At 42.5% G+C, this 25,895-nt stretch overlaps 2 protein-coding genes across 3 annotated transcripts; one reads left to right on the top strand and one right to left on the bottom strand.

Annotated features, from left to right (window-relative positions):
- Positions 1-4,034: 4,034 nt before the first annotated feature.
- On the bottom strand, positions 4,035-10,461 carry abracl (ABRA C-terminal like). Of its 2 annotated transcripts, none has more exons than XM_060914228.1 (3): positions 10,353-10,461; positions 8,039-8,110; positions 4,035-4,998 (listed from the first exon to the last, which is right to left on the bottom strand). In XM_060914228.1, the coding sequence occupies exons 1-3, from the start codon at positions 10,417-10,419 to the stop codon at positions 4,814-4,816; spliced, it is 324 nt and encodes a 107-aa protein (XP_060770211.1). In that variant the 5' UTR covers positions 10,420-10,461; the 3' UTR covers positions 4,035-4,813. The 2 variants fall into 2 exon arrangements, with proteins under 2 accessions (XP_060770211.1, XP_060770212.1); XM_060914229.1 differs by lacking the exon at positions 10,353-10,461 and adding an exon at positions 10,254-10,346.
- Positions 10,462-17,021: 6,560 nt separating this feature from the next.
- On the top strand, positions 17,022-23,123 carry ptrhd1 (peptidyl-tRNA hydrolase domain containing 1). The gene is made up of 2 exons (XM_060907714.1): positions 17,022-17,247; positions 22,841-23,123. Exons 1-2 carry the CDS (start codon positions 17,035-17,037, stop codon positions 23,009-23,011), a joined length of 384 nt encoding a protein of 127 aa, XP_060763697.1. The 5' UTR covers positions 17,022-17,034; the 3' UTR covers positions 23,012-23,123.
- The last annotated feature ends 2,772 nt before the right edge of the window (positions 23,124-25,895 follow it).

The raw sequence follows: 25,895 nt of genomic DNA, 5'->3' as shown, positions 1-25,895 counted from the left end.
ACATGCAGGTTAGGTTAACTGGTGACTCTAAATTGAGCGTAGGTGTGAATGTGAGTGTGAGTGGTTGTCTGTGTCTATGTGTCAGCCCTGTGATGACCTGGCGACTTGTCCAGGGTGTACCCCGCCTTTCGCCCGTAGTCAGCTGGGATAGGCTCCAGCTTGCCTGCGACCTTGTAGAACAGGATCAGTGGCTACAAATAATGGATGAATTGATGTTGTAACCCATCTGCTTCACGGTCTGACATATTGTAGGTCCTGAGATGCTTTTCTGCTCATCACGGTCGTAAAGAGTGGTTATTTGACTTCCCTCAGCCTTCTTGTCAGCTTGAACCAGTCTTCTGGTTCATTCTCTTATGACCTCTTTCTTCAACAAGGCTGGGTGTACCTCTGACCAAAACAAGTCTCAGTAAACAGCAGGGCTTTGAACCAGAATTTTTTTCCTATTGGTTCGTTCCGAACAGAAACGGAATTTTAACGTTTCCGGTTTTGGGTTCCACCATTAAATAGACGTTCCCGAACCGGTTAGAACAAAAAAATTTCGTTCCCGGAACGGTTAATTACGTTCCCTGTCAGCTGTTTAACAAATGGCTATAAAATGATGTCTCTGTCTCATCCAGCTTAAGCCAAATGTAGGCTAATTCTATTACAACCTTCATTAAATAAGACAAGAAATAATTCAAAACAATTATTATTTCAAATGTTGGCGATTTGGATTCTCAGTATGTCTTCCCATCTACACAAACAGAAAAAGTGCCAAAAATGAAAGATAATTCGTTTAGTGTGTTACCAAAGGCTAGTCAGGCCCTATAGAGGGCTACCGCATGACGTCACCGCGCCGCGAGATTTTGTTAGGCGCCATATTGGAAGACCAAGTACACATCTATGCAAGTACATACATACATAAAACAAACTACACCTGAAATGTAGCCAGGGCCGGTTCTGCCCTAATCTGGACCCGGGTGCAACATCGCGCAAACCCCCCCCCAAAAAAAAAAAAAAAAACACCAGTCTAAATCAGGACAACCATCACATAACTATAACTATAAACATTTTAGATCAACTATTTTAACTAAATGGGCTATAATAAATACGCTTGCAGGCAGCCACGGCGGGCTGCCTCAGAAAAGTAACCATTTGTCCTGCCTTAAAACTCGTTTTGCATTTTCTGCCTCCTTTTTTGTATTTTCGACCCTCCGTTTATTTTCTTTCCTTTTCTGAAAACCCGATTTGTGTCCAGACATTTTGTTCTGCTACCAACGAACTAACTCGTCAGGTCTCGTCTCTCGAGCCCGCGATGATTCCCGTGGGAAGGGCAACAACTGATACATTTTTACAAACAGCCAATAGGGAGGTTGCAACGTTCAGGCTCTTCTTTGCTCAGACACTCAGTAATGCACTTACTCACTTATTATCACGTGGAGACATGATAGTAGTCCACCTTCCCGCTCTCTCCATTCGGTCAGCGAACGTCACACAGGAAGTGAACCCCAGCGGGTCATAGAAACTTGCGCAGGAGAAGAATGACTTTTTTTATTTGTAGGCTACGGAAACTTTGAGGAATGAAATAAAAAACGGTATTAACCGGTTACCATTATTTTTAATAAGCGTTTCTGTTCCGGAGCATAAAAAATAATAAAGTTTCTGGTTTCGTTTCTGTTCCATGTGAAATAGAAAAAGTTCCCAGTTTTCGTTTTCGTTCCTTGAACCGGTTCAAAGCCCTGGTAAACAGTATACGATACCAGTGAAATCTGCACCACACTTACATCATTTATATAGAAAGAAGTGATCAAAAGAATAATATGAAGCATTTCATGCAATATTTAGGCAGATATTCACAGTTTACCAAAATATGCATTTTTCCTGATGAAATAACAACCAAATCAATAGTTTCATGAAAATGGTTGTCAAACAGGTGGCATGGTGGTGTAGTGGTTAGCACTGTCGTGTCACAGCAAGAAGGTCCTGGGTTCAAGTGGCTGGCTGACTCAGGCCTGTCTGTGTGGAGTTTGCATGTTCTCCCCGTGTCCGCGTGGGTTTCCTCCGGGTGCTCCGGTTTCCCCCACAGTCCAAAGACATGCAGGTTAGGTTAACTGGTGACTCTAAATTGACCGTAGGTGTGAATGTGAGTGTGAATGGTTGTCTGTGTCTATGTGTCAGCCCTGTGATGACCTGGTGACTTGTCCAGGGTGTACCCCGCCTTTCGCCCGTAGTCAGCTGGGATAGGCTCCAGCTTGCCCGCGACCCTGCACAGGATAAGTGGTTATGGATGATGGATGGATGGTTGTTAAAAGACTCTAACAAAATATAACAAAATGTGCTGTAATGATTTCTAAGATAAAGATCTTTACACTGATGTAACTACCATGACTTGGTTAGATTTTGAACATCTGAAGGCTGATGTTGAAACATCATCTAATAGTTCATCCTTTGACAAAAGCTGACACCCAGAGGTACAAATTTGTTGTCTGTTGATGCTCCATACTTTAGATTCTCAATGGGATTCAAATCAGGTGAAAATACAGGCCACTCACTCGATCAGACAGACCTTTTAAAGGCCACTTTCCTTAAGTTGTCTTCTTGGCAAAATTTTTCTCCTTATGTAGCTAATTATGGTCTGATCTGATCTTCTGTTGTTGTTGTTTTTCTGTTTCTCGTTATGATGTCCTGATTGTAATTAGCTCTCGGAGCAACTAGCTGTGAAACTAGCTGCGTCATTTATTCCGATATACCAAACAGATGGTCTGTTTACAGCATTAGTGTTTATGTATTGCATATGCCAGCCATTAATTTCTCTAATCTGCATATTACAGGGATATTACAGTAAAGTAATGCAGCAGAACAGAAGAACATGCAGAATGTGTATCTATTGGTTCAAATCTGTCACATGGTCTTTGCTTCACTACGTAACCACTGAGTGAAAAGACACCTGAAGAGAACTTCATTACCATTCATAGACCTCATTACCCCAGCATCATATACAACAACAGTATGGCTTAACTGTTCATTTATAGCTGCACATGTCTGATAACGGACACATGAACAGCAGTATTTCTAATATTTTACATAGTAACAAGAGGAAACACTTGTTTTTCGAAAGACAAAAACACAAGCTACTTGACCAAGTGGAACAGTTTATTATGAATGAAACCAGCAACCAAAAATAATATTTTATGCCTGAGATCCTTGTGATGTCATCAGTACAGTAATGCGTATAAAAGTGTGTGCGATAATCTTGTCATAAAGCATTTCCCAGAGTATCTAGTTTCAAGTTTGTCTTAAAAAATAAATTTCTCAAATATTACATGAGACATAAAGGTCTAGATCATGCACAAGACAGAAACAAACAAACTCGTTTGGCACAAATAAACCTGAAAGCCAGACTCACAGTAATGTTACTGCACTGGAAAGTCTTTGGCCATTACAGAACAATATCAGAGAAGATTTGATGGCGATATCCAGTCTCCCAAGAGCTTAATCTTGTTCACAAAATTCTATACAAGATTGATAAGTGAATAAAACATAGTATAGAACACATTTTGTTTTGCAGTCACAATTAAAAGGGTTCGTCCACAGGAGGCCGAGACATAATTACGTAAACATTAGTTAGTGGTGTTGGTCATTTAAAAACAAGATGTTGGTCAAAAAAATCACTCATTCCCCTCAACAACACCGCATTTATAAAAGTATACAAAGAAGATGCATTCATGAGTAGGTGTATGTACTAGGGTGCATCAGTTGCCCTGTAAAAATGAAAAGTTCCTCTGATCATGATGCATTTTTGTTTTTATATTCCTTTTGGTAAGAAAACACACTGGGTGAAATCTCATCTCATCTCATTATCTGTAGCCGCTTTATCCTGTTCTACAGGGTCGCAGGCAAGCTGGAGCCTATCCCAGCTGACTACGGGCGAAAGGCGGGGTACACCCTGGACAAGTCGCCAGGTCATCACAGGGCTGACACATAGACACAGACAACCATTCACACTCACATTCACACCTACGGTCAATTTAGAGTCACCAGTTAACCTAACCTGCATGTCTTTGGACTGTGGGGGAAACCGGAGCACCCGGAGGAAACCCACGCGGACACGGGGAGAACATGCAAACTCCGCACAGAAAGGCCCTCGCTGGCCACAGGGCTCGAACCCGGACCTTCTTGCTGTGAGGCGACAGTGCTAACCACTACACCACCGTGCCGCCCACTGGGTGAAATATTTTGACAAAATTCTAAAGTTTAATGGTGGCACCAGGAGCTCAAAGTTCTGGAAAAAGCTGCTATTTTATGACTTTTATGACAAAATTTCGATCACTTTTCATGAAACATTATGGCACCTTATAGAGTATACCAAATATCTTAGATATACATTTTTAGTACATATTCTAAATATATTATCAAGCACAGTTTGAGTTTTAGCTGTTCACTGAATCATTGTTCAACTACTTTTAAACAATACAAATGTATTATGAATCACATTAATGCTTCTCAATCCCTTGCAAAGGTTCTTAACATGATCTCTGGCTCACAAGAAATCAGTAAATGGAGTCCAACATTGTGATTCAAACCTTACGCGAAAACATAAAATAAGCGTTTTTTGGCAAAAAAAAAAATGAACCTCATGGTGCCACCATTAGACTTTTGAATATGGTCCAAAAATTTTACAGGATGTCTTTATTGGTGAAAAGGAACGCCCAAACAAAAATGCATCAGATTTTATGAAAGTGAGGGCAACTGATGCACCCTAGTATGTACTCACTGTAGAACTGAGCTCTCCAAGCTGAAATGGTCTTACTTAACTAAAGGACAGTTTCTCAGTTCATTCCTGCAGTAGTATAACATCAACATTGTCATGAACTCCTTGCAGTAGGAGTTCGCCCTGAAACGTGATGACCTTCTTTCGCTTGGCTGCTTTCAGTGTCCCGACGAGTGCCTCGAAGAGGTTGGCGCACTTGTCATCGTTGAACAGGACACCGAATTTGACGCTGATTTTTCCATCTGCATCTGTGAAGCAGGAAGAGTGCTTATTGTGATTAGAATGATGAATAAAACTGAGCTCAACAAAGCCACCAGCAATGCACTGTGTGTTTCTCAGATGCTCCAGAGCAGTCAATAGCCTTTACGATCCACAAACGTTTTGATAAGTTTATACTTAGAGTATACAGTGTCTTGCAAAAATATTCATCCCCCTTGGCATTTGTCCTGTTTTGTCACCTTACAAGCTGGAATTAAAATGGATTAGTGCCATATGATTTACCCAACATGCCTACCACTTTAAAAGGTGCAAATTGTTTTATTGTGACACAAATAATAATTAAGATGAAAAAACAGAAATCTGGAGTGTGCATAGGTATTCACCCCCACCAAAGTCAATACTTTGTAGAGCCACCTTTTGCTGCAATTACAGCTGCAGGTCTCTTGGGGTATGTCTCTATTAGCTTAGCACATCTAGCCACTGGGATTTTTGCCCATTCCTCAAGGCAAAACTGCTCCAACTCCTTCAAGTTAAATGGGTTGCGTTGGTGTACAGCAATCTTCAAGTTATGCCACAGATTCTCAATTGGATTGAGGTCTGGGTTTTTGACTAGGCCATTCCAAGACATTTAAATGTTTCCCTTTAAACCACTCCAGTGTAGCTTTAGCAGTATGTTTAGGGTCATTGTCCTGCTGGAACATGAACCTTCGTCCCTGTCTCAAACCTCTGGCTGACTCAAACAGGTTTTCCTCCAGAATTGCCCTGTATTTAGTGCCATCCATCTTTCCTTCAGTCCTGACCAGCTTTCCTGTCCCTGCAGATGAAAAACATCCCCACAGCATGATGCTGCCACCGCCAGGCTTCACTGTAGGAATGGTGTTCTCAGGGTGTTGGGTTTGCGCCAAACATGGCGTTTCCCATGACGGCCAAAAAGATAAATTTTAGTCTCATTTGAGCAGAGAATCTTCTTCCATGTGTTTGGGGAGTCTGCCACATGCTATTGGGCAAACTCCAAACGTGTTTTCTTAAGCAATCGCTTTTCTGGCCACTCTTCCATAAAGCCCCGCTCTGTGGAGTGTACGGCTTAAAGCGGTCCTATGGACAGATACTCCCATCTCCGCTGTGGCTCTCTGCAGCTCCTTCAGTGTTATCTTTGGTGTCTCTGATTAATGCCCTCCTTGCCCGGTCTAAGAGTTTTGGTGGGCAGCCTTCTCTTGTCAGGTTTGTAGTGGTGCCATATTCTTTTCATTTTGCTATAATGGATTTAATGGCGCTCCCTGGGATATTCAAAGTTTGGGATTTAGTATGTATTTCTGATCACACAAACATGTTGCTTGCATGAGTCTCTCCACTCCTCTCTTCCTCATTACCTTTCACACTTTGATTCTCTTTTCCTCCCTGTTTGTGAATGCAGTTTTCTGTGACAAACATTTTTCCACAAAAATTTTAGCTTGGCTAAAGGACACAAACGTTTTATATATTTATTTATTTAGGTGGTTAGTTCCTTTAAACGTGAATTATTTAACTGAAGTGATTACATGTTGGATTTGATGCTCAGCAACTTTGCTTATATTTGAAGAGTGGTATTAACGCATATGGCTAATAAAAGCACCTCAGCACTCAGGTTACCTGCTGTTTTCAAAGCAATGCTCAGGGTATTTATATTTCCAACATGTAGATACATGCACTGATGCTCTGTTGTGACATATCACGCCTCTGGTTGCGAAACACTGGCTCGCAGTGTAAAAACACACACTGGCACAACTTCCTGAAGGTTGTATTAGTTTCAGTGTAAAATCACTAAAGCTGTAATAATGAGGTGCCTTCTTTATATCAATATTATATCTGTATAATATTGGGCTACTGCCTGCACCCCAGGCCTCCCCACCCAACATCTGCACCTGACCTCACTAATATTCTTGTAGCTGAATGAACACAAGTCACCACAGCCACACCCCAAAACCTAGTGGAAGAGGAGTTGCTGTTAATAAGCTCCACATGTTAATGGAGTTGTATGGTAGGTGTGGTGGTCAGGTGTTCATATACTTTTGGCTGTAGTGTAAGGGGCAGCATGGTGATGCAGTGGTCAGCACTGTCACCTCACAGCAAGAAGGTTCTGGGCTCGACCAGGGGCCGACAGGGGGCCTTTCTGTGTGGAGTTTGCATGTTCTCCCCGTGTCTGCGTGGGTTTCCCCCCACAGTCCAAAGACATGCAGTTAAGCTAAGTGGCTACTCTAAGGTGGGGTTTACATTAGACCGTATCAGCGGATCATCAGATTAACGTTTTTAAAACGATTCGCGTGCACACAGCAACGCCAATACACGGATACGCTCGGCTCCGCAGGCATCCTGCGCTCCAAATCACTCCGCCCTGAACAGCGAGTGCCCTCTGGAGGGTGCGCACTCCGGCCCTGCGCAGCTCACAGAGCGCGTGAGTGAAGCGCACGAGCAGTGATTCGGGACTGAGCCGCTGTGTGTGTGATCTCAGTGCATGTTGGGCATGCGCGTCACTTACCACTTGCAAGTGGAAGGATGGCAAGCCTAAAGACAATCATAACTACACAATGGGCAGTATTTGCATCAGTATTTGCAGTATTTTCATACTTTTATACTCTTTAATGAAAGGTGATACAAGGCGGAAGTCCGCGCCGTTTTTCAGCAGTCGCATCACATGACCAACGCCAGCAAATCAGGAAGGTGGATGTCACAGTCACGTTGTCCAATGAGACGCTAGCTAGAGCTCAGCACAGCGTATCCGCGTATTCTGAATGTTTACACAGCACCGGACCAGACACGATCTGGATTGAATACGTGGACGCTGGCGGATTCCCGTTTCCCGGCGTTTTAATGTAAACGGACAGTGCATCCGCGAAGAAAACGAGACAGATACGGTCTAATGTAAACTTGGCCTAAATTGCCCATAGTGTGTGTGCGTGCGCGCGCAGAAAGGAACTGGCCGCCCTACTGCTGCAATTATGGCCAAGTCAACCAAACATTGTTCACCAAACAGGGATTGGGTTTGGCAGTGAAAACAAGGATTAGTAATAATTAGGAGCAGAATATACTTACTTTTGCTGCCAAGTCTGTGAATTTCATTCACGAGGAGTGTGACTTCATGATCCACGTTCATTTTAATTCCCACTGAAACAGAAAATGTATCAGTAGATTTACCAAAATCAAGTCTAATTTATGAGGTTGATGTTAATGTTAAAACACTCTGTGTGTGTGTGTTTATATGCTCCATCCATCTATTTTGGCATATCACTGCAGTGACGTGGCCGCTCTGACGGCTTAAGCTATCAAAGTTTCTAGTGAACATTACAGTACTGGTTTCCTGTTCCCTTCTACTGGATTATTCTAGAGGTTTTCTCCTCTCAACTATTCACACCTACGGTCAATTTAGAGTCACCAGTTAACCTAACCTGCATGTCTTTGGACTGTGGGGGAAACTGGAGCACCCGGAGGAAACCCACGCGGACACGGGGAGAACATGCAAACTCCACACAGAAAGGCCCTCGCCGGCCACGGGGCTCGAACCCGGACCTTCTTGCTGTGAGGCAACAGTGCTAACCACTACACCACCGTGCTGTCGCTTATATGCTACAGAGGACCAGATGTCCCTACAAGGACTGTAAAGTCTGGCAATTCTGACCTTGTGGGGACTTTTGGACGGTCCCTACAAGGAAAGTGTTTTATTTTTGTTTAAAAAATAAGTTAAAGAAGAGATTTTTTTTTTCCTTTTCATTAGGTTAAGGTGCGGCGGCACGGTGGTGTAGTGGTTAGCGCTGTCACCTCACAGCAAGAAGGTCCGGGTTCGAGCCCTGTGGCCGGCGAGGACCTTTCTGTGTGGAGTTTGCATGTTCTCCCCGTGTCCGCGTGGGTTTCCTCCGGGTGCTCCGGTTTCCCCCACAGTCCAAAGACATGCAGGTTAGGTTAACTGGTGACTCTAAATTGAGCGTAGGTGTGAATGTGAGTGTGAATGGTTGTCTGTGTCTGTGTGTCAGCCCTGTGATGACCTGGCGACTTGTCCAGGGTGTACCCCACCTTTCGCCCGTAGTCAGCTGGGATAGGCTCCAGCTTGCCTGCGACCCTGTAGAAGAATAAAGCGGCTACAGATAATGGATGGATGGATGGAGGGCAGGCTATGAGAGTATGCGAGTGCGACCCCCAAAAGAATGCAGTTCTAGACACTGTGACACACATACACAGTTGATAAGGCAAACTGTTCAACAAGTTTAAAGTTACCCCTCCTCTTTATTCAAACATGGTGGTGTATACTGATTTTTTTTCCCAGAATTTTTTTTTTTGTGTGTAGATGTAATGGATGCCAGATTGTTAATGTATTTTAGTTCCACAGGCTACATGGTGAGGGTATCTTTTGTCCTCATTGCTTGGGCCAGATCAAACCATTAAACAAGCTTAAATTATTCTTACTCTTGCCACATACATGATTTTTTTTTTCCAAAACTGATGATATTCAGTTCAAACACCATTTAAAGTAATTTCAGAAATAGATCTCTTGTGCGGCGGCAGGGTGGTGTAGTGGTTAGCGCTGTCGCCTCACAGCAAGAAGGTCCGGGTTCGAGCCCCGTGGCCGGCGAGGGCCTTTCTGTGCGGAGTTTTCATGTTCTCCCCGTGTCCGCGTGGGTTTCCTCCGGGTGCTCCGGTTTCCCCCACAGTCCAAAGACATGCAGGTTAGGTTAACTGGTGACTCTAAATTGAGCGTAGGTGTGAATGTGAGTGTGAATGGTTGTCTGTGTCTATGTGTCAGCCCTGTGATGACCTGGCGACTTGTCCAGGGTGTACCCCGCCTTTCGCCTGTAGTCAGCTGGGATAGACTCCAGCTCGCCTGTGACCCTGTAGAACAGGATAAAGCGGCTAGAGATAATGAGATGAGATGAGATGAAGGTGCAGCAAAATGAGCTCCATTAATAATTACATCAATGGAAGATCCTCGTAAGACACGAGGGAGAGAGTATTTATCCGATCTGTGGCAATCAATTCATCAATAAACCCCGTCCACATGCTTGTTTTTCTTTTTTTGACTGGGTTATTATTTCTGAAAGGCTGGAAGCTGCAGGTCACGTGCACATGATCCCTGAGCTGCTCTACAGCCAGAACCCGGAAGTTGCTCCGGTTTAAATACAAAACAAAAAACAAAACAACCAATGAATTAGAAATATCGTTATTTTTTCATTCAGCTGTATTTACGACATGCACACCCGCTGATTACCTGCAGCTCTAAACCAGGCATGTACTGACCGGTGTCAGTAGTTACACTTACACACATTTCTGGATAAAGCAGTGTGCGCTTCTCCCTCTCCCACACTGCCGGTGCGCGGCTCAAGCTGCAGAAGTGAAGTGGAAACACTTGCTGACTTACCGAGCAGGAGACACCGCTGGCTGCCGCTGCTGAGACTCCGGGAGGGACAGTGAGAAACACCATACATGGAGCTCCAGAGAGTCTGTAGCTGGTGGTGACGTCACACCCACCCACACAGATGTGACAGCTGGGAGTGTCACTCATCCACACATAAGATACGATTCGATTCGATTCGATTCGGGTGTTTTCACACCTGGTCCCCTTTAAAGGAACCAGACTCAGTCCTCTTTAAGTGGACCAAAAAGTGGACCAACAGAAAAAGAACTCAGTTCTTTTTGTGTTCACACTGTGAATTTATTACAAAGAGGACTGGGTTCTCTTTCTGGTCCAGTTAAGCTTTGATGGGGCCTCAGTCCTCTTTCTGTTCACACCAGGTCCTCTAGAGCCCTCAGACCCCCAGTGCACAGAATTCTGGGTAATTTTCTCTTGAATCAAAATGTTTGCTGCCATGCTTGCCCTGCTGTATTCTTTGATCAAAATAGTGCGGATTAAGGAAAATAAATTTATTTTATATATATAATAGTTATATTTTATATATAATATAATATAGTTATATTATTGTGGCCGACTCATCAGTCAGTAAGTTCAGAGAACTGTAAAGCGGCTGTGGTAAGTTCCAAAAGGAAGTTGAGTTTCCCTGCTACAGTCACGTGACCAACTACGGCAAACGAAGAAGGTTAAACTACAGTGAAAAAGGCGAAGTGAACCCGGTGCGCTTTTTGTTCATAATGCGCAGATTAGGCGAACTGTACCGTTGATTTTTAGCGAACCGTACTGAGACCACCTCCTGAGGTGGTCTCAGTTCGGTTCGCTTTAAAGGGGTCTGGGTACGGTTGGAGTGTTCACATATGCGCAAAAAATGCTGTCATCGATCTGAGTTCGGTTAGATGGCTGAAAGGGACCAAGTGTGAAAACGCCCTTAGATTAGATTAGATTGGTGAATTCAAGTACCTGGGGTCAACTGTGCAGGAAAATGGGGGCTGCGATAGTGAGGTGAGAAAGAGAGTGCAGGCAGGGTGGAGCAGTTGGAGAAGGATTTCGGGAGTCATTTGTGATAGGAAAGTCCCAGCAAAAGTGAAAGGTAAGATGTATAAGACAGTAGTGAGACCAGCTGTGATGTATGGATTGGAGACCGTACTCTTAACAAAGAGACAGGAGGCAAAGTTGGAGGTGTCGGAGTTGAGGATGTTAAGGTTTGCGATGGGAGGTTGGACAGGATAAGGAATGAACACATCAGAGGGACAGCACATGTGGAGAGCTTGGGAATGAAGCTAAGAGAGATGAGACTGAGATGGTATGGGCACATCCTGAGAAGAGATGCAGAGCATGTTGGAAGGAGAATGTTGAGGATGGAGCTGCCAGGCAAACGAAAAGGAGGAAGGCCAAAGAGGAGATACATGGATGTGGTGAGAGAGGACATGAAAGTGGCAGGTGTGGTAGAGAAGGATGCGGAAGACAGGGAGCAATGGAGACGAAAGATCCGCTGTGGCGACCCCTAATCAGGAGCAGCCAAAAGAAGAAGAGATTAGATAAGATTAGAATAGATTAGATTAGATTAATTAGATTAGAAAGATTAGATTAGACAGATTAGAATAGAATAGAATAGATTAGATTAATTAGATTAGACAGATTAGAATATATTAGATTAGACTTGATAGATTAGATTAATTAGATTGAATAGATTAGATAGATAAGAATGGATTAGATTAGACAGATTAGAATAGATTAGATTAATTAGATTAGATTGATTAGAATAGATTAGCTAGATTAATTAGATTAGAATAGATTAGATTAGACAGAGCTTTATTGATCCCTTTGGGAGGGTTCCCTCAGGGAAATTAAAATTCCAGTAGCATTATTACAGGATAAACAGAGAACAGAAAAAAGAGAGAACTTATGGATAAATTAAGTATTTACATCTACAAATATATTAAAAAAAGATATGAAGAAAGTCCAGCAGGAGAGGTATTGCACATTGTCCGGTATTGCTTATTGTTAGGCTATAGGCTACTGCTCCTTCCCATCCTCTGTCCTCCTGTTACCCCTCCTCCCCCCCAGAGAGGAGTTGTACAGTCTGATGGTGTGAGGGACAAAGGAGTTTTTGAGTCTGTTCGTCCTGCACTTGGGAAGGAGCATTCTGTCACTGAACAGGCTCCTCTGGTTGCTGATGACGGTGTGCAGAGGGTGACTGGCATCGTCCATGATGTTCAACAGTTTGTCCATAGACCTCTTCTCTGCACCGTCACCAGAGAGTCCAGCTTCATTCCGACCACAGAGCCGGCCCGCCTGGATGTGTCCTTCTTGGATGTGCTGCCCCCCCAGCACACCACGGTGTAAAACAGGACACTGGCGACCACAGACTGATAGAACATCCACAGGAGTTTCCTGCAGATGTTAAAGGACCGCAGCCTCCTAAGGAAGTATAGCCTGCTCTGTCCCTTCCTGTATAAGTGGTTGGTGTTGCAACCACCTGTAAGATAAGAAATAAACTACAAATTAAGAGATAAAAAATTAACAAATCTGCATAAATTTAATGGTTAAAGGTGGTATTGCATGGATAAGTATTGCACAGGTATTATTACCAGTATTACCCAGATAGTATTGCACAAGTCATTCAGTATATTGCACAAGAGCCATTTTAACCATGTGTAGCTAGCAGTTTGCTGTAAAGTACTGATGCTGATAGTCAGTGCACACAGTATACGTTCAGAGGGGTTTCTATGGATGTAGAAGTGATCTGGACAGTATTGTTCATTATTGTGAGGAGTGACTGGTGCTGTGCTTGGTGAGGTGCCGGAATAAGAATAATTTTAACAAAATTACTTCTAAATGTAACATTTTGATTCCAGGAATTAATTATACTTAAATATACTCAGACCTCTGATCAAATATCCTGACTGTTTTGTAGGTAACCCTTGTTGGGGTTGTAGTTTTTTTTATTTTATTATTATTATTATTATTACTGCTGCTATTGCTGTTAAGAGGGAAAAAAAGTTACTCATATAGATGCTATAATAATAATAATAATAATAATAATAATAATAATAATAATAAATTTATTTTAGATCACGCCCTGAGCTTCCTTCTTGTGCAGTGAACACATTTGGCCACTAGATGGCACAATCTCATCATTATCTCATCTCATTCTCATTATCTGTAGCCGCTTTATCCTGTTCTACAGGGTCGCAGGCGAGCTGGAGTCTATCCCAGCTGACTACGGGCGAAAGGCGGGGTACACCCTGGACAAGTCGCCAGGTCATCACAGGGCTGACACATAGACACAGACAACCATTCACACTCACATTCACACCTACGGTCAATTTAGAGTCACCAGTTAACCTAACCTGCATGTCTTTGGACTGTGGGGGAAACCGGAGCACCCGGAGGAAACCCACGCGGACACGGGGAGAACATGCAAACTCCACACAGAAAGGCCCCTGTCGGCCTCAAGGCTCAAACCCAGAACCTTCTTGCTGTGAGGCGACAGCGCTAACCACTACACCACCGTGCCGCCCCAGATCACAATTAAATTCATTAAAATACACTGTATTACCAAACGTTTTCATCACAACTATATACATTCTTTGAACATCTCATTTATTCCCATTTCCTCTTATAATAAGCTCCACTCTTTCAGGGAAGTCTTTCCACTCAATTTTAGGCATGGCTGTGGGGATTTGTGTTCATTCACCTCCAAGAGCATTGGTGAGGTTAATTTGACAACAAGGGTTAGCTATCCCATATTAGTAACATATCTCACTTCTTCATGGGGGGCGACATGGTGGTGTAGTGGTTAGCACTGTCACCTCACAGCAAGAAGGTTCTGGGTTCGAGTCCCGTGGCCGGCGAGGGCCTTTCTGTGTGGAGTTTGCATGTTCTCCCCGTGTCCGCGTGGGTTTCCTCCGGGTGCTCCGGTTTCCCCCACAGTCCAAAGACATGCAGGTTAGGTTAACTGGTGACTCTAAATTGACCGTAGGTGTGAATGTGAGTGTGAATGGTTGTCTGTGTCTATGTGTCAGCCCTGTGATGACCTGGCGACTTGTCCAGGGTGTACCCCGCCTTTCGCCCGTAGTCAGCTGGGATAGGCTCCAGCTTGCCTGCGACCCTGCACAGAATAAGTGGTTACGAATAATGGATGGATGGACTTCTTCATGGGTCATTGTCATGAATGAAAGTAACTTCTTTACTTGAACTGCTATTCACACGACTGTTTGATAGTCAGTCTCGTGTATGTGCATTCATTCTTAAAATGCATTCTTGCAAATTAAATGCCACTTGTTACAAGATGATTCAGTCCAACTGGATACTTAGTTATATGCTCTTTTACACCAGCAAAGTTATCATAACTATGTTGAATGACTTTAACTTCTGCTTTCCTTTTGAAAGTTGCTATTATTAAAATTATTTCCTCATTGTTTTAATGCGAGCTGAAGAGAAGCAGCCCCACAGTATGATGCTGCCACCACCATGCTTCACTGTGGCTGTGCTGTTCTTTGGATAAGCAGTCTTCTAGTGTCAAGCTTATGTTTTATAATTATGCCTAAAAAGTTCTACCTTCATCTCATCAGACCATAACACATTTTGCCACATGGTCTGGGGTGATTTAGGTGGATATGTTTGTTTGTTTTTCTTATAAGAAAGGGTTTCTATGTAGCCACCCTGCCCCATCACCCAGACACGTGAAGAATATGAGAGGCTGTTGTTGCATGCACTGAGTGACCAGTACCTTCCAGATGTTCCTGCAGTTCCTTTAATGTTGCTGGTTCCAGGTTTGGAGGGATGTCCTGTTCTTGGCGAGGTCACTGTGGTGCTTCATTTTCTCCATTTGTTGATGATGGCCTTTATGATGTTTTATGGTACAGCTAATATTTTGAGAAGTCTTCTGTGCCTCTCTCCTCATCAATACCTTTCAACAGCGAGAGCCCGTACATGCTTTGTAAGCTCTTTGTAGACCACTGTATCAGCAGCCGGATCACACCAAGATGTCATCAAGAAAATCGTACAGTAACAGCTAATTTTTATGAAGGGTTAATCAGAATCACTCAGATGATGACAGGTGTATGATAATTACTCAATATGAGTTTGAACGTGATTGATAAATTCTCTACACAGTTACACACCCCATTATAAAAAGGTGTGTATACTTATGCAACAAGGCGACTGTACGTTCCATAATAGAAACAACGTTACCAAATTCATCATCAGCATATTCTAATATGTATGAACATTAACATAAATATCAGGATATTAAGCCTGTCTAACATTCTATAATTATTTTTAACAGCAATAACAATAACAACAGGGTTTGGAAAAGTAGTCGGTTTTTTTGTTTTTTAATCAAAATAATGTTTCCTTAATATCTTTAAGATTTTGCCAAAGTATTACAGCAACATCTAAACAAATAAAAACTAAACTAAACTACAAAACATGTATATAACACATAAAAGCAAAAAAAAAAAAAAAAAGAAGCATGGATTATTTATGAATTTCCATAAATCATGAAATTATATTTATGTCCTATAAATGTACGGCTTCCCTGTTCATACACTACAGATTTTATTTAAAAAACGTACAAGAGGTATCAACTTAAATATACTTTTTTTTATTTTAAAAAAAATTATTACTGCGTTTAGGCGGCACGGTGGCGTAGTGGTTAGCGCTGTCGCCTCACAGCAAGAAGGTCTGGGTTCGAGCCCCGGGGCCGGCGAGGGCCTTTCTGTGTGGAGTTTGCATGTTCTCCCCGTGTCCGCGTGGGTTTCCTCCGGGTGCTCCGGTTTCCCCCACAGTCCAAAGACATGCAGGTTAGGTTAACTGGTGACTCTAAATTGACCGTAGGTGTGAATGTGAGTGTGAATGGTTGTCTGTGTCTATGTGTCAGCCCTGTGATGACCTGGCGACTTGTCCAGGGTGTACCCCGCCTTTCGCCCGTAGTCATCTGGGATAGGCTCCAGCTTGCCTGCGACCCTGTAGAACAGGATAAAGCGGCTACAGATAATGAGATGAGATGAGATGAGAAAAGAGCCGTTCAAATAAAAGATCAGAGACTGAAATCACACACATCACATCACATTATCTCTAGCCGCTTTATCCTTCTACAGGGTCGCAGGCAAGCTGGAGCCTATCCCAGCTGACTACGGGCGAAAGGCGGGGTACACCCTGGACAAGTCGCCAGGTCATCACAGGGCTGACACATAGACACAGACAACCATTCACACCTACGGTCAATTTAGAGTCACCAGTTAACCTAACCTGCATGTCTTTGGACTGTGGGGGAAACCGGAGCACCCGGAGGAAACCCACGCGGACACGGGGAGAACATGCAAACTCCACACAGAAAGGCCCTCGCCGGCCCCAGGGCTCGAACCCAGGACCTTCTTGCTGTGAGGCGACAGCGCTAACCACTACACCACCGTGCCGCCCCAGAGACTGAAATGGAAAAGGAAAAAACAATAACAGTGAAGCGGAGTGCTATAAAGAGATGTAAGGGATGTGGGTAAAGTCAGGAGATACTTTTCTTGGGGCAAGTTTGATTGGAGACGATGGCTTAACAAACCAAATACACGCGATTGGAGTGGTAAGATGGCGGCCAGATGGCTTCATTCGTGTCCAGATTCCTGTGTCGGAAGTGTAACCCGGAAGGTAAACCACACGGCCAGTGTGTCACTTCCGGGACTATATCAAAATGTCGGCTCCTAGTAGCGGTGGTGCCTGTAAACGCCTGGTGCAGTATGTTGTTGTTCGGGCGGATTTGATCCATGCCCTGTCGTGGCCTTTAGGAGCGGTTATAACGCAGGCCTGCCACGCCTCCACCGCCGCCATTCACCTCCACTACAGCGACCCGGACACGCAGGAATACCTGGCTGCACTGGACACCATGCACAAAGTGGTGCTGCAGGTGTGTGACGTCACCCGATAATAACCTGCATTATTATTATTAACATGGCAGAATCATTATTAACTGCTTTGCAGGGCTACGGCTTGGAAAATAAAGCTATAATACTGTAACTGAATGAATGAGAGTCGTACTGTACTGTACATATGAGCTTCAGAACAGGGGTTTGAAAGTGAAGTCATTGTTTCTGTCGCCCTCCAGTGGTTGTCAGCAGTACTGTTTCAACCCCAACCATTCCAATGCTAGTGAAGAGACTGAGACAAACTTCCATGTTAAGGTTACATCTCAACCAAACAGTGTTCTGTCATTTTAAATGTATTATACATGAGTTATTTTGGTGATTTTTAAAAAGGTTGATGAGGCGATTGACAGGTGAGTCTCCTGAAGGTGCACACAGTAGACCCTGAAACACTGTATTAGAGCCATTCCACCGAATCGGTGCCATTTCCGTCCCTAGAAAATTATACATATAAATGCACTTTAAAATACACTTCCTTATTACGCAGAATGTCCTGCACATTGATCTGATTTCAAATTTAAGATATATAATTGTAAGGATTAATAAAAACTACCTAAAACACTGAAAAATAGCATGTGTTGCCTGTCCCCGCACTCTAACTTTATACTTAACTATGAAATATTATGATAAAAATCCTTCAGAAACAGTATTTCTTTTGCACTGTTGTGTGACTCCATATCCTATCCATGGTTTAAATATATTTTTTTTCATAAGAAATCCACAATATCTTAGCTAAAATACACATTTTAGTCGTGTCCCTGGGTTTTCACTCAGTCCTGTTACCCAAACATATTACCCCATCTGACAAATTTGGAGCATTCCATAAATCACATGCTCAACAGGAAGTTACGTCAGTTGTGTCTTCTGAAGGCCATGGGAAGACCAAAAGTTAGTTCTCTCATTTACTTTTCTGTATATTTGATGATTTTTTAACTTTGACTGATAAGGTCAATGTCAACATACTGTCCTGTTACTTAAATTATTTCTGAGATGATATTTGTTTATTTTAAAAATACAGATTTTTGGTAAATCACTAGAATGTGCTAAGTGTGGTCATGCTATTAGTGATGACGCCATGTGGCTTAATTCCATGTATTAGCTAATCCTAGGTTAAAAACTCAGTCCTGTTACTCATAAAGAGTATGCAGCCATCTTTGACTTCCAAACCTTGTAAAAAAAAAAAATAACGTAGCCTGAGGTTGACCAATACACATTTTGAATAGTTAAATGTGTGTGTTATTATAATCAGTGTTGAAAAGATATAACAAATTAAGTTTAATTTGGGAGTGGTACAACAAGCAAATGGCACTCATTCGGTGGAATGTCCTATTGACAATTATTCACCGAAGGTGAAGTGAATATCGTTGAATCATAACTGACACGAAGTCGAGGTTATTATTCACCAATATTCACTGAGCCTGAGGTGGATAATTGTTTTAGGATAAATACACAGGGTTTTTTTTTCTTTTTAAATCGCATTAAAAAAATCATTTTTCAGACTTCAAAAACAGCACACAAATGTAATAAAGGCGCACATACAGACTTGTCACTTATTTATGCCGACTTGCATAAAAATCTTTGTTTGGAAATAGATAAAATAAATCACGATTCCACCTTACCTTTGAACAGTTTTCGACCAAACTTAGTAGCATCTTTTAGTGCTTTTAGGAACAAGATTTTCTTTCATCATTTGTAATTCTTCCTCACTTACGGTGAAGCGATTGGCTGCCATTTTGCCGAGTCGCTCTTGGTGATTATTGAGAAATAGTCTGAATCTCTCGACCAATCAGCACACGCGATTTCTTATAATCGCCTACATACAGTGGTGCTTGAAAGTTTGTGAACCCTTTAGAATTTTCTATATTTCTGCATAAATGACAGAAAACATCAGATTTTCACACAAGTCCTAAAAGTAAATGAAGAGAACCCAGTTAAACAAATGAGACAAAAATATTATACTTGGTCATTTATTTATTGAGGAAAATGATCCAATATTACATATCTGTGAGTGGCAAAAGTATGTGACCCCCTTGTGCAGCAATAACTGCAACTAAACGTTTCCGGTAACTGTTGATCAGTCCTGCACACCGGCTTAGAGGAATTTTAGCCCATTCCTTCATACAGAACAGCTTCAACTCTGGGATGTTGGTGGGTTTCCTCACATGAACTGCTCGCTTCAGGTCCTTACACAACATTTCGATTGGATTAAGGTCAGGACCTTGACGTGGCCATTCCAAAACATTAACTTTATTCTTCTTTAACCATTCTTTGGTAGAACGACTTGTGTGCTTAGGGTCGTTGTCTTGCTGCATGACCCACCTTCTCTTGAGATTCAGTTCATGGGCAGATGTCCTGACATTTTCCTTTAGAATTCGCTGGTACAATTCAGAATTCATTGTTCCATCAATGATGGCAAGCCGTCCTGGCCCAGATGCAGCAAAACAGGCCCAAACCATGATACTACCACCACCATGTTTCACAGATGGGATAAGGTTCTTGTGCTGGAATGCAGTGTTTTCCTTTCTCCAAACATAACACTTCTCATTTAAACCAAAAAGTTCTATTTTGATCTCATCCGTCCACAAAACATTTTTCCAATAGCCTTCTGGCTTGTCCACGTGATCTTTAGCAAACTGCAGATGAGCAGCAATGTTCTTTTTGGAGAGCAGTGGCCTTCTCCTTGCAACCCTGCCATGCACACCATTGTTGTTCAGTGTTCTCCTGATGGTGGACTCATGAACATTAGCCAATGTGAGAGAGGTCTTCAGTTGCTTAGAAGTTACCCTGGGGTCCTTTGTGACCTCACCGACTATTACACGCCTTGCTCTTGGAGTGATCTTTGTTGGTCGACCACTCCTGGGGAGGGTAACAATGGTCTTGAATTTCCTCCATTTGTACACAATCTGTCTGACTGTGGATTGGTGGAGTCCAAACTCTTTAGAGATGGTTTTGTAACCTTTTCCAGCCTGATGAGCATCAACAACGCTTTTTCTGAGGTCCTCAGAAATATCATTTGTTCGTGCCATGATACACTTCCACAAACATGTGTTGTGAAGATCAGACTTTGATAGATCCCTGTTCTTTAAATAAAACAGGGTGCCCACTCACACCTGATTGTCGTCCCATTGATTGAAAACACCTGACTCTAATTTCACGTTCAAATTAACTGCTAATCCTAGAGGTTCACATACTTTTGCCACTCACAGATATGTAATATTGGATCATTTTCCTCAATAAATAAATGACCAAGTATAATATTTTTTGTCTCATTTGTTTAACTGGGTTCTCTTTATCTACTTTTAGGACTTGTGTGAAAATTTGATGATGTTTTCGGTCATATTTATGCAGAAATATAGAAAATTCTAAAAAGGGTTCACAAACTTTCAAGCACCACTGTATTTGTACTAAACTCTAACAGACCGCCAGTGGGGAATTCTTTGCGGTTTTTGCCCATTTTACTGTCGAAGCTGTGGCTTATTATGATATTATTATTAGCAAACCAGCACAACTAAAAGCAACAGCTAATATTAACTAAACTTCATGCCAATTTATTGACTGTATGACTTTCAGCTAACACTGGAAGTAACTTCATAAAGTTAGCCAGTCTCTCCTTTTTAAAGAATCTCCACTGAGAGAATGAGCAGAGAATAAAAAAAAAAAGCACCAATACATTCAGATGGGAAATCATGGAGAGCAGTGATGTCTCTCTAAATATCCATGCATTGTCTGCTTTATTACATTACAGGCATTTAGCAGACACTTATCTCTTATCTAGAGTGACATACAACAGGACCCTGATCTACTCACAGGGAGCAGTTAGAGGTTAGGTGCCTCGCTCAAGGGCACGTCAGTCATTCCTACTGGTCCAGGATCAAACCAATGACCTTTTGGTCCCAAAGCTGCTTCTCTAATTTTTAGGCCATGGCTTAATATATAGATTTAGGCACTGCCTAAAAGCAGAACTCCCGTCTGTTTCTGGGTTGTAGAATTTTCTTATATCATAACCAGCCTCTTTTGTTTTATATTGAGAATCGCCAAAAAAAAAAAATTTCAGGCATGACGTGCGCGCGTCGTGCATGGAGATTGCCCCACCACAATTGGGTTGCCTGTGATGACAGGTACGTGACACACGGCAACGTTGGGCGACAACAGCGACAAGTTACTCACTACTCTACTCTATTGTCCCGACTACTACTTTACTTCACACTTCACTAGTTGTTGGGTTTCCTGTGGTGGCAGGCACGCACAGGACCGAAACCATCAGAAAACAACTCGATGGGTTTCTTTATGTATCCACACACTATGCCTATGGGGCTTGGCCCGTGCAGGAGCTCTGCGATTAGAAACACCCGCACATTAAAACTGCATGACTCCGTAGTAAGAGTCCAGGTGCTAAACTGGCCTGCCTGCGGTCCAGACCTGTCTCCCATTCAAAATATTTGGCATGTTATGAAGCGCAAAATACGACAAAGGAGACCCCGAACTGTTGAGCAACTGAAATTGTTCATCAGGCAAGAATGGGACAACATTTCTCTTTCAAAACTGCAGCAATTGGTCTCCTCAGTTCCCAAACGTTTAGAGTGTTGTTAAAAGTAGAGGGGATGCAACACAGTGGTAAACATGCCCCTGTCCCAGCTGTTTTGAAACGTGTTGCTGACACATTTACTGTATGCACTTATCTACTCTGCCAATAATGTGGCAGCAGAATCATCCAGATAGAGATACAGGCCAAGAGCTACAGTTAATGTTATACATCAGAATGAAGAAAAAGTGTGATCTCTGTGACTTGAACCGTGGCATCGTTGTTGGTAATCTGAGGTTATCATGGGCACAGACTCGCCCACACTGGACAGGTGAAGATTAGGGGATGGGGAAATCACCTAGAAGACTTTTTTTCTAGTCTTTATCTGACCACAATAGCCTCAGATTTCTGTTCTTGGCTGACAGGAGTGGAACCTTTGTGTTCTTCTGCTGTTGTACCTCATCCACTGACAGGTTTGATGCGTTATGTGTTCGGAGATGCTTTTCTGCTCAACACAGATGTAAAAAAGTGATCGAGTTACTATAGACTGTGTCAGGACAGATGAGCCTGGTCATTCTCCTCCAAGCTCGCTCATTATCTCATGTTTCCACCCACAGAACTGTCGTTCACTCAGTGTTTTTGTTTTTCGCACCACTTTGTATCAAGTCTAGAGATGGTTGTGTGTGAAAATTCCAAATCTGCAGTTTCTGAAGTACTCACTCCAGCCCATCCGGTGCCAACAATCAATCATACCATTGTTAGTCACAGAGATCACACTTTTTTTCCTTCCTTCTGATGTTTGATGAGAACATTAACCGAAGCTCTTGACCTGTATCTGAGAGTTCATGCCTTTTGCTGCTGCCACTTCAGTTCCTGATTAGATAATAGGTGTTCCAAGAAAGTGGACGGTGAGTGTAGGCTGTTTGCATCATGTTTAGCTGCTTAGAATAAAATGAGCCAATGGGATAGCAGTGACTAATCCCCATCAGTACACCACTGTACAGAGAAATAACATTCTGTAAGATTTCACTCACAACTCTCGTTTCGTCCTTCAGGCGGCAGATGAAGCGTCTCTGACTCATTTATCCACGACGCTCAGTGACAACGGCATCGCGCACAAACTGTGGATGGAGCAGCCGGAGAACATTCCTACCTGTCTGGCCTTGAAGCCTTACCCGAAGGAAACTGTACAGCACTTTGTTAAAAAGTTCAAACTTTTCAAATGAGTGGGACACAGCATCCGACCCATGTTTCATTTCTTTACAGATATACTCTCGGGTTTCACTGAGTGAAGAGACGGACATCACTTAAAAGTAATTAAAAGAATTACTCACTGTATGTTGTTTTGAATCCATATTTCAGATTCGTGTACCACAGTAACACCACAAACAATAGGTCCGTATTTACAATCGCTGGCAAGAAATATGGAATCACTACTCTTGGAGGATTTTTATAGCAATAAGAAAAAAAAATTCACAGATACGACATAAAACTATTTTTGGCTTAACAGCTGAACATTCTGGCTTTGTAAAACCTACCTCATACAAAATAATAATTTGTAATTAATGAGATTTTTTTTTTCTCATCAAGTAGAGGAAAAAAAAAACTATGGAATCACCTTATAATACGCATTTCTAAAACAAATACCTGCACAAGTTTAAATACGCAAATGAGTCTGCAGTTAAAAGCAGGCTTGTAATACTTGAGTCTGACTCGTGCCCTAATTTTAAGGACTCATGACTTGACTCGGACGACATAATATCCCCTTCGGGCCTTTCAACCAGCGGGGGATAAAAATTGTGAGGGAAGTTGATTTCCGAAAGCAAGCACACCTTGATGAAATTGCCAAAGTACAAGTTTGTTAATGATCAAGGGCATAACTCTGGGGAAAATCTGCCCAAATTCAACAAAATTTCAATCTGCGTATAACTGTCATATAACAAAGCCTTCTGCCAAGTTTGGTGAAATTCCTCCACAAATGGTGAGAGGAGTTGATTTCAGAAGAACATACACTGCCGTTCAAAAGTTTGGGGTCACCCAGACAATTTTGTGTTTTCCATGAAAAGTCACACTTTTATTTCCCACCATAAATTGTAAAATGAATAGAAAATATAGTCGAGACATTTTTCTGGCCATTTTGAGCATTTAATCGACCCCACAAATGTGATGCTCCAGGCCAAGTTTACATTAGACCGTATCTGTCTCGTTTTCTTCGCGGATGCACTGTCCGTTTACATTAAAACGCCGGGAAACGGGAATCCGCCAGCGTCCACGTATTCAATCCAGATCGTGTCTGGTCCGGTGCTGTGTAAACATTGAGAATACGCGGATACGCTGTGCTGAGCTCTAGCTGGCGTCGTCATTGGACAACGTCACTGTGACATCCACCTTCCTGATTCGCTGGCGTTGGTCATGTGACGCGACTGCTGAAAAACGGTGCGGACTTCCGCCTTGTATCACCTTTCATTAAAGAGTATAAAAGTATGAAAATACTGCAAGTGCTGATGCAAATACTGCCCATTGTGTAGTTATGATTGTCTTTAGGCTTGCCATCCTTCCACTTGCAAGTGGTAAGTGACGCGCATGCCCGACATGCACTGAGATCACACACACAGCGGCTCAGTCCCGAATCACTGCTCGTGCGCTTCACTCGCGCGCTCTGTGAGCTGCGCAGGGCCGGAGTGCGCACCCTCCAGAGGGCACTCGCTGTTCAGGGCGGAGTGATTTGGAGCGCAGGATGCCTGCGGAGCCGAGCGTATCCGTGTATTGGCGTTGCTGTGTGCACGCGAATCGTGTATTGGCGTTGCTGTGTGCACACTAATCGTTTTAAAAACGTTAATCTGATGATCCGCTGATACGGTCTAATGTAAACCCCACCCCAGAAACTCAATCTGCTCAAAGGAAGGTCAGTTTTATAGCTTCTCTAAAGAGCTCAACTGTTTTCAGCTGTGCTAACATGATTGTACAAGGGTTTTCTAATCATCCATTAGCCTTCTGAGGCAATGAGCAAACACATTGTACCATTAGAACACTGGAGTGAGAGTTGCTGGAAATGGGGCTCTATACACCTATGGAGATATTGCACCAAAAACCAGACATTTGCAGCTAGAATAGTCATTTACCACATTAGCAATGTATAGAGTGGATTTCTGATTAGTTTAAAGTGATCTTCATTGAAAAGAACAGTGCTTTTCTTTCAAAAATAAGGACATTTCAAAGTGACCCCAAACTTTTGAACGGTAGTGTACACCCTCATGAAATTGTCCAAGTTATTTAATCAACGGTCAAAACTCTGGGAAAATTTTCACAAACGAAATTAAATCGCAATCTACGTATTACCATCGTATAACAAGGCCTTTTGCCGAGCTTCGAGAAATTCGTCCAAAAATTGTGAGAGGAGTCGATGTCAGAAGGCGAGCACACCGTCACGAAATTGTCAAAGTATACTTTTGTTAATCAAGGGCTGTAACTCTGGTTACGAAATTACAATCTGCGTACTAATGACGTATAACAAAGAATCCTGCCAAGTTTCATGAAATTCCTCCAAAAATTGTGAGGAGTTGATTTCAGAAGGTGACCACCTTTCCCGGGACGGACAGACATACATCACCATGACAATCCCCTTTCAGCCAGTGGGGGATAAAAGCTATTAGGAATTTTTTTCACAAAACCAGACAGTTATGTTAAGTGACTAGAGGAGTTGTGCCTTTTGACTTTTTTTTTCCATTATTTCCATGGCAACCAATTCAACTTAGGAAAACTTGGGGTGGGTTTGCATGTGGGGGCCGGGGGAAGGAGATACATCATCTGCTGATGACTTTTTTTTTTTTGGTTGATTATTCCATTTTTTCTCCCCCCTCTACTTGGTGATGAAAAAAATATGCAATTAATTACAATTTGTATGAGGTATGCATTAGGGTGCATCAGTTGCCCCCTAAAAATGAAAAGTTCCTCCGATCATGATGCATTTTTGTTTTTATGTTCCTTTTGGTAAGAAAGCACACTGGGTGAAATATTTTGACACAATTCTAAAGTGTAATGGTGGCACCAGGAGCTCAAAGTTCTGGAAAAAGCTGCTATTTTATGACAAAATTTTGATCACTTTTCATG

Source organism: Neoarius graeffei, chromosome 2, assembly GCF_027579695.1.
Source record: "Neoarius graeffei isolate fNeoGra1 chromosome 2, fNeoGra1.pri, whole genome shotgun sequence".
In the NCBI taxonomy this organism is placed as follows: Eukaryota; Metazoa; Chordata; class Actinopteri; order Siluriformes; family Ariidae; genus Neoarius; species Neoarius graeffei.
Note: the sequence above shows the minus strand (reverse complement) of the source record. Positions and strands in the feature narration are given on the sequence as shown.